This window comes from Nannospalax galili, unplaced genomic scaffold, assembly GCF_000622305.1.
Source record: "Nannospalax galili isolate Female #2095 unplaced genomic scaffold, S.galili_v1.0 scaffold85, whole genome shotgun sequence".
NCBI classification, from domain to species: Eukaryota; Metazoa; Chordata; class Mammalia; order Rodentia; family Spalacidae; genus Nannospalax; species Nannospalax galili.
This window is the reverse complement of record NW_008358866.1, coordinates 11833899-11850405: the sequence shown is the minus strand read 5'-3', so window position 1 is coordinate 11850405 and position 16507 is coordinate 11833899. Positions and strand designations below refer to the sequence as shown.

At 39.5% G+C, this 16507-nt stretch overlaps 1 protein-coding gene across 7 annotated transcripts in view; it reads right to left on the bottom strand.

The window, feature by feature from the left end:
• The window catches only part of Ppp1r9a (protein phosphatase 1 regulatory subunit 9A), a 337004-nt gene that overhangs the window by 70289 nt on the left and 250208 nt on the right, over positions 1 to 16507 (bottom strand). For all 7 annotated transcript variants that reach the window (XM_029558365.1, XM_029558368.1, XM_008822569.3 and 4 more), the window contains one exon: positions 306 to 461. In XM_029558365.1, the coding sequence (XP_029414225.1) occupies positions 306 to 461 (156 nt within the window). The remainder of the gene's footprint in view (positions 1 to 305; positions 462 to 16507) is intronic.

The following is a 16507-nucleotide window of genomic DNA, read 5'->3' as shown; positions in this document are numbered from 1 at the left end:
ACGATAGAATTTATTCTCATAATTGTTTTAATAGCTTTTGTATAATCCTCATCGCTATTATGAGACATAAAATGTATTTATCAAATCTGTAATCATTATGCCAAAAAATCTGAATTACTGTAATATTTTGTATATTGTTAAAACTGTAACTTTAATTGTAAAAAAATTAAAATAAAATTAAAAAATGGTATAAAAAAATCTTTCAATAGAAAATAGATGGTCCTTGATTCATTCTGCAAATAGAAGCATGTATTTAACAACAAAGTGAGCAAGTGTAGGTAAATACTGTGTATATCAGTGCTTACCTCTTTGAATTTGTGACTGAGCTTGCTTGTGTCCAGGTCTGATGGAGAAAACATGTCCTCATTCTCAGGGAGTTCAAAGACTTCAATGGCCACGTCACTGCCGGGAAGGACAGGCCCAACGTCATCCTCTTCTTCATCGGTAGCATATTCTCCAGTCTGAAAGGAAGGGGGTTTCAGAAACACAGCTGTCTTTGCCCTACCTGGAGGTGGCTAATAAAAATATTTTATAAGGGAGGGTCACCAAGCAGTGAGAGTGTTAACTTTTAAATAAGACATGCCTCATGCAGCCAAGGTTATAGACAAATGTTAGCTCAAAGATCCAAAATAAGTGTAGACTGTATGTACATGTGCATTTTAATAGTGGACAGCAGTAACAGCATCTTCACTACAGAAACAAGAGCTGTTTTCTTACTCTGATGGTTTTACTAAGTAAGGTCATGTTGCTAAAGGAGAATAAGCAATTTCTTTTTTATTACATTTATTTATTTATATGTGTGTGTTCAAGCACACTGTGCCAGGCACATATGTGGAGGTCAGAGGACAACTTCTGGGAGTTGGTTCTTTCCTACCACCATGTGGGTCCCAGGGATTGAATTTTGGTCTTCAGGCTTGATGTCAGGCGCCTATACCTGCTGAGCCATCTCAGCAGCCCAGGAAACAAGTAATTTCTTTAAATTTTTACTTCCTGTGTAAATAAGCCACTCGATATTGAGAGTAAGGAGGAAGGAAGCAGAGGTCAAAGATCATAGAGTTGGAAAAGCCTTAATTAAGTCTTCCAAAAGTTTAGCAAATTAATTCTCCTAAGCTCTAGAGTTCAATCATTTCTGTTTTGTTTGTTAATTATAGAGGTGGTAAACTGGTAGGCTAAGGGATAAACTTAGGGCTTCTAACTCAAAGACTAAATGTGTCATGTTATAACTGAATATACCCTTAATGAAACTATTTTGTCAATGTGAAAGAAATTCACAAAGGTTTCAAGATTTTTCCCAGAAAGTCAAAGATCTGTGCACACCATGACACAGCAGTCAAAGCTTGCCAAGGTGGCTAATTTAAATTCACTTTCTAGTATAGCACGATTTCTCCAACCTGCATGGTTCTGCTGCATGCTCTGCTCCCTTCCATCACCAGCAGGACCCAGTAGGCACCTGAGTTCATGACCTCTGAAATAAATGTGTCTTCAGGGCTGACTTCCTTAACACTATTGGAAAGTCGCTCTTCCTGGCAGCATCGGGCTATGAGACTATAACTCAAAATAATTGCCCAACATCTTCACCTTATGTAATTTAAGGATAAATCACTGATTCTGTGGGGTAAAAAGACAAAGTTCATGTAATTCATTCCTGCTCTTTTAGGTAGTAGGACTTCAAAATCCACAAAACACAGATAGGAATTCAGATTGCCTTCAAACAAACCTTCACAAGCAGCCCAGTGAATGAGCAATTCCTTTAATTAAATGGGCTGGACATCTGATTGCTGCTGTTCCTTCTGTTCCATGCTACATTCTCCCTGCTCAGTGGAACATGCCTTCTCCCCTTACCTACGCTTGATGTGAAGGTAAATTTGGTCATTAACCTCAACGTGACTGTCATTCAATTAGACTTCTCTTTTTCAAATAAAATAATTTTCATTTTATCAACAGCGTAACTCTCTTCCTCTGTAACTGTCTTTGTGGCTGTGCTTTGATCTCTCTTGGAGTGCTCTATATTTCTCTAGTTGTGAAGTAGACGGTATCTATGAAGAAACCTGCAGGCCACTGACCCTGCTAAACACACAACCTCAGGTACTGCCTCCGCATCCTTCAGACTCCATTTCCTCACCAAAGGCTACTAACATGAAGACCTTAACTTTGATGGCATGTATGTGCAGAAATAAACAGAGTAAAGAGCAGTGACTTCCAGACTGGCTACAGAAAAGTTGGAACCTCTCTCTGTCCCTGTCTTTCAAGTAAAATCAAAGAAATTTTGACTACAAAAGAGGTTGGTATTGGTGACCTCTTTGTTTTGAACCTATATAGTTCTTCAGCACCTGGAAATCTAGGATTCTGTAGATATTAGTCTAAAATGTCAGCTAAGCATGTCCTGCCTGTGGCCCACAGGCCACATGGGGCTGTATGTGACTGAGGACAGTTATGAATGTGACCAAAACTTAAAACATTTTTTTTCTTTTGATAATTTGGTTACAGGGTTACCAAGTATGAACTCTATAGATTGTAGTCACAAGGTTGGATGTTCCTGGACTAATTATAAATACAGTTCCAAGTATGTTGGGCTTGAACAGTGGCATGTAGTCGAACAATGGAGCTGGCTGGTTTCAAGCGGCTTCTGTTTCAGGTAGCATTCTGCCACACATTTTGAATCAGAACTAGGAAATATAAAACACAGGCAGTTCTTACCGCTCAATGTAGTTCTTGTCTTTGCTCTACATACAATTATCATTACACATATAACTTGCTAAGAACTCTAGCTTCTTTTATTTTTGACTTTACCAGTTTCCTCTCTTTTAGAAGCCCAAATTATCCTGAAATTCTTATTTTTTTCATCCTTCCATTTACTATTTTCTCTTTCCAATCAGTGTCTTGAGACACTTTATCACCTTAAGTCTTATTAATTATAGGCTATGAGCAGGTGGGTGTTACAAATGCTGTGATGTCATTCTCTCTTGCTGACCATGTCATTCCCACCTTGAGTAGGCTTTACAATAGAGAATACACCTACTGCAGAACTGCATGAACATCTGGAACAAGAAAGTTATACTTAGTAGATTAAGAATTAAAAGTTCTGATTCTTTTATCTGTACTGAAAATGCTAAGTATTTTTATGGTTAATCTGTAAGTAAAATAAATGACCTTGAAAAAATGTTAGTGAAATACTATAAACCTCAAAGTTAGGTTGAATTTGTCATTTTGTATAGAAAGATGAACAATACCATATAATCCCTTCCCCCTTGAATACCATCCATAGAAACTTGCTACCCCCAAGCATTTCCTTGGTAGCCAGCTCTTTCTTCTACTGGCCAAATTAAAAATCTTTATCTGACTCTACAATCCATTTGGAATGTGGTAGTGAAAGTTCTAGATAAAAACAGACAAAGGGTAAGCAGTCTTTCTCATGTTCTGTTTATCTTACTCATTAATATCTTTTACTTTTTAATGGTCCCATAAAAAGAGGGGGGAATGAAAAATACTCATTTAGCAACTTACTGTGTATCCAGCAGTATATAGTCAATAACTACATGAGTCTTACACTATCTTAATTTGAGGAAACAGACTCAGAGACTTTGGTTAAGCTACTGAAACTATTTTCTAGTTCGGTCCCAAACCCATGCTTTTTCTTCTATTCTCTGCCACTGTCAAACTACAGAAACAAAACCCACCAAGAACAGACTCCTTTCACAGTTCCCCAAACCCAAAGTTTTCTGTTGGATCCTGTTGTGTTGAGATCCACTTTCCACAAGGCCGACTGTTACCATTCAGTTCATTTTGAAGATTTGCACAGGTGTCTACTAGCATCTGAAGTTCCTGTCTTAGTTTCTCTAATAGTATATGCTCCCTCTGGGCTGGTGCAAAAAGTCTTGTTTGAAAGGACGGGGAGCAGCAGTGGGTAGTGACTGCACTCTTAAAAGAGGAATCATTGAAAATCCAATACATATCATTTTATTTATTTTAAACCACAGAAGTGTCCATTTATTTGCCTATTATTTAAATACAGGGACAAGTCTTCTATTGGGCTTAGGAGTCTGCTGATTCATGTTTTATTCATTCTTTCTTATAAAAACCACACCAGAATACATAATTGGTATCTTTAAAGTTAATGAAAATTACTCTTGCAAGAGAAGAGTATAAATTTCTCCATATTTTTATGGTGTCCTTATTGCTTTCAAGATCTCACACCCAATTCTGTTGAGCAACCAGTCTCTTCAATCTTCCCAAACTACTACATTATATGTGAGTCTCATATTTCCTTACACTCACATGCATTGGAGCATTAACATTTTATTAAATAACAACGACAATAGTAATTACCCGACAGGCTGCACAACATTAGGTTGGTGGAAGCAGGAGCATGGGGGCATATAAGAGCCTGGAACACTCATGAGGGCCCTCAGTATCAATATAAATTTTACAGAAGGAACAGAAACTATCCATTAAATTTAGTGGTGAAGTGGAATGTATGAAAGAATCTTGGTTTTGTGGTCTTTTAGATCTGGGTTCCAATTTTGGCTCTGAGATTTTGCAAGTGAACTTCTATGTCAAATCTCTGATTTCTTCATTTGTAGAGTGGAAAAAAATGATAAAATAATTCTTTACCATGACAAGATTGTCACCAGATTAAGTTATATAATACTTGGAAAGCATTTAACATGAAGGCCCAGCACATAGTAGGTGGTCAAAAGAGCTGACTGTTGTTACTGATGTTGGTACCAGTTCTGCAGCAGTGACAGGCTACCTGAAGTCTCACCAAGTCTATCTTGTAACAAGATGTCTGCTGAGATTTTGTCTCATAGGTACAATTTCTTGGATCTCTATTCATGAATCTTTTACAGCTATTCTGACTTAAACCTCTCCTTTGTTAAACTTTCTCCTCTTCTTATGTTCTGCAGTGGGGACCAGTTTCTACTAAACCTGAGGAAAGTTCCGTGTCTCTGTACTCCTCATTCATAGGCCCCCACCTGCCACAGTGTTCCAAGATGAATATCCACATACATCAGACTGTCCTATGAAGCTAATGCCATAAAGACATCCTAATTCCTCCTTTATGCTGCAGTGTGTATGCCTTCCAACTTTCTTAATGCTTTGATTCATATCTGCCTTTCCCATCAACTTTTTTCAACTAAAAGTTCCTAGAGTGTGCCAGGTACAGTTTATCCCTATAATCTCAGTGGCCAGTGCACTGTTTGGCATATAGTGGGCCCTGATCAAATGTTTGCTGAATAAATTAAGACAGTTGTAGGCACATCTGCACGGCATGGCAGAACCTGATTTTCCTGCTAATCTCAGCTATCCAGTTTGAATATAGCGAAGCACAGCTGCAGCTGAGGCCTAAATGACCCTTTGGGGGTTTTCTCTGGCTGTTAGGTTCAACCATTTGCAGTAATTTTTGCTGTCGTGATGCTTGCTCTGGTAAATTCAGGGAAACTAAATGGCTAATCATAAAAATAGCCTTAATTATGCAGTTTTGTGGGAATTTGTTTGCTGGATTTGAATCTGGTTAGATACATCTTCAGACTCAGTTCTGAGAGAAAATAGAACTTCTTTCTCTATGGAGGAGAAAGACTTCAGGCAATGACATCAGTGTTGTACATTCCCCAGTTTGCATTGCCCATCCCTGTGGCTTGCACAAAAGGATACCATTCCCTACAAAGGCATCTCTTTTTCCCACTTCAGTGAGTGATTTCTGCACGGCCTAGTTTTGTGATGTTAGGCCACTTAAGACATATTTGTGGAGCTGTGAAGCACTTTGTTCATGGGATTGCTGTCAAAGTATACAACAATGAAACATTCAGTTATTACCAGGCCCGATAGTGACTGTGTGACTGGATGGCAATGATCATTTCACCATTTCCTGTTTCTTCAGGACAACCATCAGTTGTGTAACAAACAGGAGCATGGGCATTGGAACTGGAGAGGCCAGGTTCCATGAGAACCTTAGCTTGCATCTTTTGTCATCCAGTCTTCCACAGAACAGAGTAAAGATGCCAATGTCATAGGGTACTGAGCAGGTTCAAGGATAAACACAAACATCAACAGGATGCCTGGCCTGTGACGAGTACTATAATGCTTCCCATTTACTAAGCAAGCCATATAAAATTTGTCAGACTTTTTGTTCTAAATTTACAGAGAGGTTTATTTTGGTTTATGGTTCTGGAAGTCCAAAGTTAAGCAGCCACATCTCACAATAGCCTTCTTGATGGCACAGTCTTGAGGTGGTGCAGAGTGCCACGTGGCAAAAGCCAGAGAGCCTGTACTTGATATATGTGCGTCCTTATGCACACATGTGTGTGCATGCATATCTGTGTGCATGTGCTTGTGGTGTCTCAATGTTTTGTCCTGAGAAGTTTTTTGGTTTTCACTCCATTCTCTTACTACCTAACCCCCAAGTACAGAAACTATTTTTAAGATTTTTTTGGTGCAGAGTGCCACGTGGCAAAAGCCAGAGAGCCTGTACTTGATATATGTGCGTCCTTATGCACACATGTGTGTGCATGCATATCTGTGTGCATGTGCTTGTGGTGTCTCAATGTTTTGTCCTGAGAAGTTTTTTGGTTTTCACTCCATTCTCTTACTACCTAACCCCCAAGTACAGAAACTATTTTTAAGATTTTTTTTATTTTGAATTATGTGTGTGTGTGTGTGTGTGTGTGTGTGTGTGTGTGTGTGTACAGATGCTTTCAGGGGTCAAAGGAATCAGACTGCCCTGGAGCTGAAGTTACAGGCAGGTGTGAGCTACCTGATGTGGGTGCTGGGAACCGAATTTGGGTCCTCTGGAAGTTCAGTAAATGCTCTACTAAGCCATCTCTCCAGTGTCCAAGTACAGAAACATTTAAAAATTTAGACTACCCACATGGTCCTGTGTCCCCTGCCTTCAAGAGCTCAGCTCCTTGTGTCACTTATAGTACTGCAGATAAATTTTTTTTCCTGAAACATTAGCTAAAGATATATTGATAACATATTTTCCAAATATTCAAACTCATGTTTCCCTCTTAATTTTTCTAGCAATTGTGTTAGCTCTTTAATTAGCATTGAGTTTTAATTCTTTCTTTCATTTTAGTCTCCCAGTTATTAGACAGTAGACTCCAAAACAGGGACACTATTTCCTGTAAAGGTGACTTAATGCTAAAATGACCATCAGCAATCCTGCTCCCTGTGCACTAGTGCTGTCATATCATTGTTCCTCCTGAGTGTGGGCTGAACCTAGCAATTCACTTGAACCTGGATACAACAGCCAAGTAACAGAATGTCACTTCTAAATTAGTTTATAGGAACTACGACTTCTGTCTCTGTTATCCTCTTCACTCTCTGAGCCTTCACCATTGGGAAGCATGTGGCCATGTTGTGAACAGGAAGAGGCCGCATTACAAGGTACTGAGATTTCTGGCCAGCAGCCAGGAGGAAGCTGGGGTCTGCCAATAGTCACATGAGGGACCACGGAAGTAGCTCTTCTGTATTCTGCAGACAGCTGCAAGCGAGTTTTGGATATAGACCCTCTCCCAGCTGAGCACTTAGATGACAGCAGTTCTGGCTGACACCTTCCTTGTGGCCTTGGGAGAGATGTGGAGTCAGAAGCATCCAGATAAACTGGCTTAGAGTATACTGCAGAAATATTTCTTGCTTTAAAGTTGCTATGTTTTGGTGGTAATTTGTTATGGGAGAAAAATAAAGGGAGCACAGGAGAGGCTGCCAGAACAAATCCAGAAAATAAAAAGGACATGACTTTGGAAATAGGCAGTGGACAAAGGCTAGAAGAATTCTAAGGACTGGAGTAGTGCCAGCCTAAATTGCCTTGAATGGATTGTTAATGGACATCTAGAAGGTGGGGTCTTTGTTCAAGGGACAGGAAGCTCACAAACATCATTACCTTCTCTAAGAAGAAAGTGGGAAAACATCTAGCAAACTGGTTCACTTTATTAGGTGAATTCCTGCCAGATGTTTTTCTCACTGCTTATGGTGAAATGGGAAGTAGAAGGAAAGAACCATTAAACAGAGAGGAACCAGGACCTCACTAGCTTGAAAGTTTTAACAGTAAGTCTAGAATTAAGAGACTGTCAAACCAAGTTTCGATTCAGAGAACTGCTAGGATAACACAGTCCTCAAGTAGAGGAGGTGGCCAAGAGTCATCAGTTCTGAACTTAGGCAATTCCAATTTTATACAAGGTCAGATAAGCTGCCACTGCCATAAAGGAAGACACAGTTTCTATTTATTCCAAGACTGTACAATATTACTGAAAAGCTAATCTGAACAAAGGTCATGCATGCCTCTGTTCAGAAGACATGGGGAAAAGAAACCTAGGGGGAAATTCACTCCTAACAGTATTCTCCCTCATTTCTAGACTGTCTAATGCATATATGGTAGATGATTCCTCGAGTATGATGTGCCATGGCCACACAGACTAGAAGGACCAAGGAGGCATCCAGCAAGGCTAACTAAGCACACAGAATGAACACTATCATGGACAGGAGTCCAGGCAGCAGAATAGACCCACATGTAGTACAGATATCAATTATATTCCAAAGGCACCCAGATAAAGAAACCTGAGAAACCCCCAGGATCTACCTTTTGCAACCAGGGTGCACTGACACTCTCACTTGACCTAAATCATTAATATAACTACAGCAAGATGTCCAGCAAATGCATAGACTTGGTTTAAATATACAAAGTCTAGGGGCTAGAGAAGTTCCACTATCCATAAAATCCTAGCCAGCAGGGCAGAGACTGATGTGAAACCCTTCCAAAACTGAGGAGGTACCACTGACTGTATCTCCTACAAGCAGAAACAAATTTTGTACTACCTTATCTAATTAAATGACTCCAGAGGGCACATATAAATAAGTCAATTACCCCTTGGGAAATCTCCAAGTAAACAAGGGATGCCTCATTTGAGGATGGGGATCTATTCAGTCATCTGAAAGCTGTATGAACACAATAGTAGTCTTTCCCTAAGGATACAAAACTTTTTAAAAAAGATTCTCCACTTAAAGAGGTTCTGCTCATCACGGGACCAGATGAGATGATGAGGTGTGAGCCAGTATCAACAATACCATGAAGTTTAACTGCATCTGTTCCACAGAGCTCCCTAGGAAACACTAGGTGTTCGACTGGAGGAGGTATCAGAGGTGTGGAGCCAGAGAGCAGCTCCATGCCTTTCACAGGGCACATTTAGTTTTAAGTAGTGAGGTGATTAGTCACGGTTTCAACCTAACTCCAACATTCACAGGCTGCCCAACATACTTTCAAAAAGTGGTCCACAGTTATTGGCATCACCTATTTACATCGAGGCAGTTATTAACTCTGTAATTCTAACCCTGATTTCCAGAGCAAGGAACTGTCAGTCATCTAAATCTGGGACATCTGCTGCCCCAATCTCTTTTCCCAAATTTTTATTTATTATTTTTATTTTATATGTATGAGTGTAGTGCCTGCATGTATGTGAGTGCATCCGTGTTATGCAATGCTGCAGAGGTCAGAAGAGGGCTTTGGGTTCCCCTGGAACTGGAGTTAAGGACCGTTCGCAACCGCCATGTGGGTGCTGGGACTCAAACCCTGGTCCTCTGCAATAGCAGTCAGCACTCTTAACCACTGAGCCATCTCTCCACCCCTGCCCCAATCTCTTTAAACCTGGTTTTAAAATAAGAGGTGGGTGTAAGCCTGGTGTGGTGGCACACACCTTTAATCCCAGTACTTGGAAAGCAGAGGCGGGTGGGTCTCTGTGAGTTTGAGGCCAGCCTGATCTACAAAGTGAGTTCCAGGCCAGCTGGGGCTACAAGGAAACCCTGTCTCAAAAAGACCAAAATAAATAATAAATAAATAAATAAGTAATAAACGCAGGGGGTGTGGAACTTTGTAGGGTGATGAGGTTGAGAGTTTCTTTTGCCACTGAGTTACCTTCCTCATCAATGTAAATACAACCCAAAGCAGTCAGGATCAAGATATATCTTGGGTTTCTATGGGAAATTTGTCTATTGCAGAGAAATGTCCCTCACAAGGCCAACATTCATTTCTGGCAGGTAGGAACCACAGAAAGAGCATTGAGATCTACTGTCAAGAGACTAATATTGCAGGGCAACCCTAACAGGCTGCAGGAGAAACTGAGGCACGCCCATGCTGCTATTCTACCTGAATGACCATTATACACCCTGCCTTATCATCTCCCCTGTGAATAGTCAAAGTCTAAGGCTTCCCTAGGAGCCAAACCACATCGATTGAAATTCCTCTCGTGCTCAAAGTATGCTCTGTAAATATTATTAGAACAGGATCAAAATCTTCTTCTGAGCCAGGATGTGTACATAGTAGTTGAAACAGCCATCATTTTTGTACTGGTCACTCAGGTCCCAATTTCCCAAGGGCAGCAATAAGAGGTTTGTATGAGTCCTGCAGAGAGAGACTGCTCAGGAGACGAACTCCTAGTTTAGTGATGTGAATATTTTACACACAGCAGCAAGCATGTTGCCCTTTGCTCTGGACAGAAAGACTATCTTTTCAGGACACTCACTGACAAACACTCAAAGGCAGTTGGTGCCACAGAACTGCCACAGACCTCTGAGAATTATTTCCCTCTTATCGTATTTAATGCAAATGCCTAGAAATTCAGCTGATTTTAGAAAACCAAAACAATATTGTTCAATTTAGTGGAAAAAGCTTAGAAGCTTGGGTGATTAGAGAACACTGAATATTGCTCCGTTTACTTTCACAAGGACTTTCCAATCACCACCACTTTCTGCACCTCTCTTCTAAGGTGGGCTAACTTTGTTGTCTCCTAAACACCCCTGTATTGTCCCAAGTTCTTGTGCAACATTAAACAAACAAATGAATCAACTTGCAAATAAAAATTGAAATTGGAAGCATAAAATTCATGCTTTCATTCTGAATGTCCTTAGTTGTAGAGAATCTCCTGTACTATGGCTACTGGACCTTTTGAGAGACGGCCTTGAAAACAATTGAAATTTTTATCATATTTACATATTATACAGCAAGATTTTTGCGAGTCAAAAATATGTTTTCCATGGCTCAACATTTGAAATTACTTTTTTATTTTTTGGTCTTTTTGAGACAGGGTCTCCCTGCAGCCCCAGCTGTCCTGGAACACACTATGTAGACCAGTCTGGGCACATACCCACAACACACATACACACACATACAAATAAATGGAAATTAAAAAAATTCTTTTTTAAAACCAGAACTGAATCCTTGGGGGGTTTCCTTTTGAAGTTGGGGAAATGGGAAGGGAATTGCAACAGGGCAGACAAGAGAAATATCCCCGCTCGCAACTTTCCCTTAGTGTCACAACATACAGGATCAAAATCTTCTTCTGAGCCAGGATGTGTACATAGTAGTTGAAACAGCCATCATTTTTGTACTGGTCACTCAGGTCCCAATTTCCCAAGGGCAGCAATAAGAGGTTTGTATGAGTCCTGCAGAGAGAGACTGCTCAGGAGACGAACTCCTAGTTTAGTGATGTGAATATTTTACACACAGCAGCAAGCATGTTGCCCTTTGCTCTGGACAGAAAGACTATCTTTTCAGGACACTCACTGACAAACACTCAAAGGCAGTTGGTGCCACAGAACTGCCACAGACCTCTGAGAATTATTTCCCTCTTATCGTATTTAATGCAAATGCCTAGAAATTCAGCTGATTTTAGAAAACCAAAACAATATTGTTCAATTTAGTGGAAAAAGCTTAGAAGCTTGGGTGATTAGAGAACACTGAATATTGCTCCGTTTACTTTCACAAGGACTTTCCAATCACCACCACTTTCTGCACCTCTCTTCTAAGGTGGGCTAACTTTGTTGTCTCCTAAACACCCCTGTATTGTCCCAAGTTCTTGTGCAACATTAAACAAACAAATGAATCAACTTGCAAATAAAAATTGAAATTGGAAGCATAAAATTCATGCTTTCATTCTGAATGTCCTTAGTTGTAGAGAATCTCCTGTACTATGGCTACTGGACCTTTTGAGAGACGGCCTTGAAAACAATTGAAATTTTTATCATATTTACATATTATACAGCAAGATTTTTGCGAGTCAAAAATATGTTTTCCATGGCTCAACATTTGAAATTACTTTTTTATTTTTTGGTCTTTTTGAGACAGGGTCTCCCTGCAGCCCCAGCTGTCCTGGAACACACTATGTAGACCAGTCTGGCCTTGAACTCACAGAGATCTGCCTGTCTCTGCCTCCCAAGTGCTGGGATTAAAGGTGTGCACCACCACGCCCAGCCCCTGAAATTATTTTTAATTAATGTTGCCTGTTTACAACTAGGTAAGTATGTACTATATGAAGAGGTCACTCACAATCTTCTGTTTTCCCACTGAGATCCCAAACAACAGACCTAAGTGGCTCTCTACAATTAAAATGTCACACTGCAATTCAAAACTGGCAGTCTCCCTTGGGTTTCATTTTACTTGCCCAGGAAACAATGAGGCGTTTATTCTGATGCCAGTACAACTGTGGGAAGAGGCTGAAAGACTTGTATTTCCTTGAATTTTTAATCTGCAGAACAGGGCAACTGGTTACAAGAGAGACACATGTTACTATTGTTTTAATAAGTCTGTAACATAACATGAATTGAATATTAAAAATATGATATATTTGCAGTAAAAATAGTATGCATTAAAACTGATTTATACAATTGCAAAAAACCTAGACGATTATTGACTACAGGAATTACAGTTAGACAAAGTACTGAAAATAACCCCAATGTAATCAATACTATTTGTATGTATAATGTGCATATTAATAAAAAACCAGAATCTCAGTCTTACCATCTTCTTCCAGAGAGAACTCCAATCTTTTCCACACATGACTATCTTGTGCTTTCTGGCAGGAAATCCTTCTTGTGAACTGTGCCAAGTGTGGACTCAAAGGTCTTTACAACACCTTCCCATAAACTCCACAGCTCTAGGTCCCCATATTTTATACACTTTTACACACACACACACACACACACACTGAGTTAGTTGGTCTGAGGTTGGCTAAGGTGGCTCACACCTATTATCCTATCACTTGGGAAGCTGGGTAGGAGGATTTTTATGAGCTCAAGGCCAGCCTGGTCTACATAGTGGGTTCCAGGCAAACCTAGGATACAGAGTGAGACTTGCCTTTAAAATAAAAAGGAGTACCATTAGATTCTAACACTGTGACAAATTTGAGGCAGAGTTTTAAGGCATTATTTTGTCTTCAAATAGTAAGAACTATGCCATTCCATATACATATGATTGCTAAATATAAGACATCGTACATGGTAGATGTCCATTTTAAAGTGCTGAGTTGATATAAAGACTACATTTGAAATAAAATTTAAAGCACAATGAACAGCGGTATAACCACCACCACCAAACCAACAACTTCATCTCAGAGCAACAGCACAGCTGCACTGCAGGCCTGTGGGTGTGCCTCCCTGATGCCTATCAGCTGCCAACCCTAACGAAGAATTTCTGCTGAATATTACCACTTTCAGCCCTATTTGTGTTTGTTATTTTTACTGTGGTTTTGTTTAAGTGTTTAACTAAACAATAGACTATTTTCATAAGATTGTGTATCAATGGAATTACTCAGTACTTTTCCATGTCTTTGTGCTTTAGCAGAAAGATGGAGACTGCACTAGTGGGATGCTGATTCAAATGTCTGTATTGCCGTATTGTGTGGATATACCACAATATAGTTATGTGTGCTCTTGTTAATAGACAAGTAGGATGTGTTTGATTTTTCCTGCTATAAGTCTGTATTATATATGAGTGTTATGATTCCTATATATAAGAATTTTACCAAGATGTTTAACAAGAAATACAAGTTTTTGAAAACATAACTAAATAGTGTCAAATTGTTTTTCATTATATCTCTGCATGTGCAGAGAATAAGAATTCCTTTACTCCAGATCTTTCTTGAACTGATAACACCTGACTTAACCAATTCCATGAGCCTTGGATGGGATTTCACTTTTGTTCTCAGCTTCTGCTTCCTGGTGGACTGTATTATGGTTAGGCACCATCTGCCAGTGACGCTTCCTCTGTGACAGGCCCCTGAGCCAAAGCCCAAGGGTGATCTTTTCCTATTGGTTCACTTATTTCTTAAACACTTTCTTCTAGCTGCTGGCTCATTAGTTCACTTTTTAGTTATTCATTTCATAAACATAAGTTCTAAACTATAATGTCAATTTTCTCAATTCTCTTCTTTAAGGAATTATTTTTTACACTGAAGACACAATCTTCTCCTTTGTTTTCTAAATTTTCGTTTCCTTTTGCTTTTCATAACTGAGTGCCCAATACACCTGAAATGGAAATTTCGGTGGGAGTTCAATTTCTCTCTCTGTCTCTCTGTCTCTGTCTCTCTGTCTCTATCTCTCCCCCCCCCCGCCTCTCTCCCTCTCTCACTTCTCTCTCTATTTACTGGAGGGAACATTTTTCAACTCCTATAGAGCATTATCTCGCCAAAATCAAATTCTCATATATGTGAATGGCTATATCTAAATTCCCTGGCTATTTGTTTTTTTTTTAAATTATTTATTTAATAACCACACACTTAGAAGAAGCATTTCATTACAACAGCATTGACATATTCAATAACAATGTCCTGAGCTAAGATGCATCTCTTTCAAATTGGCTTTAAATTTTTAGGTTTACACTACAATTATTACAGATATACACTATTGTACTCAGTATAAACCCTATAAGACATAAAATTAAATGAGGATTTAACCTTTAAAAAAGATCTCCATTTCATTAATAAAATACAGTTTCATACAGAAAAATTCATTTTTAGTGCAATTGACATTAAGATGTTTGCACATAGGTTTCTAATCTCTATGTATCTGATTATTACTAGTCACAGTTGGTTACCAGGGATGCAGGGTGAGGTAATTGGAGTACCTCTTCAGTGGGTCTATCTAAAAGACTCCCAAATTGCCTAACTCTTATCTCTATGGGGAAAAGTCCTTGAATTGTGAATAGGAGATGTAAAGGAGAAGTAAAGGCAAGAGTAATTAGCATTACAAGCTTCAGACAGGAAACTAGAAAAAAGTCAAAACAGTAACACACTCCAGAGCAAGAATTCATCTCTTTCACTAGTGTCTGCAAGCTTCTAGGTTCACAGTTGAGTTAATATAGTTATACAATATTGAACTCAGTATAAGCCCTGTAAGACATAAAATTGAGTTTTTTAACCTTTAAAAAAGATCTCCATTTCATTTTAGAATATATTGTTCCTTGCAGAAAGACTCATTGTTTTTGCTACTAGCACTGAGATGTGGGCGCATGCACTGAGATGTGTGCACATGCATCACTAATCTGTATGTATCTGATTATTACTAGTCATAATCGGTTGCAACTGGAAACTTGGCACTTGTGTATGTCTATAAAGTCATCGGGTAGATTTCAATGGTAATGTTTATTACGTCTACTAATTAGCATGATGGAAATTTCCATGCTTCCTCTTCAAATATAATACATTTTAAAAAATTTGTTGATTTTTCTTTTGTGTGTGTATATCACACAGAACATCCCGAACCATCTTATTCAACTATACACCCACTACCCAGACAGCACCCTACCACAGCCTCCCTACCCCCACTAGAGCCCTTATACTATGATAACCCTGCTACTGTCTGCTGTGTTGTTGGCACACCCAGCCCTTCCCCACTACTTGACCTTCTGGTGAATCTAGTCAGTCTATCTAGAGGTCTTTGTTTAGGGAGGGTCAGCTGTTCCTCATCTAGCAGCAATCAGTTGTCAATATTCCTTTAGATAAGATTGGGGTCTGCTGTTTATTTTCCAAGTTCTGTGATAGTTTACTATCTGGGAGTTCCTCTGGCCACCTTGGCCAACAACTCAAAAGAAGGTATCTCCTATCTGGCACTGTTGTTTGTTATGTAGCCTTTAGCTATGCATATGAACAATTAAATTATATTGGCCCCTTTAATCTTGGTTATACATTCCTTTTGGGTGTTTAAGGCCATACACTTGGCCCAGACAAACCAATTTATTTATACTCTTAAGGTCGTTTGAGGATGTGTTCCTCAGGGATCACATGGGCTTGGGAGGAGCCCCTGGCTCCTTTCTTTTACCACTTCCGCCTATGTGACAATAAGTCAAAGGTCCTGCTTGATCATGGTTGGCTTCGCATGGAAGCACGGAGGAAATGATTACTCTGTGTTGACCCTCCTTTTTGTAGACTGGACACTGGTTCAAGTCCATTTGGTGGGGCCTCCTCAGACTCCTTGATCAAGAGGACAGGTGACACACCCCAATTACAGGACATTTTGAGAGATGCTCATAGTCCCCTAGAACTAGTCGACCTAGGAGGGCAAGGAGCAAAAACTGTCCTTTATGTCCTTCTGACCAAATTATTATAGACCTCAAAGTATGTCTGTTAAACATCCAAGAAGGTTAGTTCCACCAGTCTGGTATTTTAATTACTGTGTGTCATGTAGATAAATCTTGGGCAAAGACCAATTGTTCTCAGATAAACCTTACCTAGACATATATTTCTGG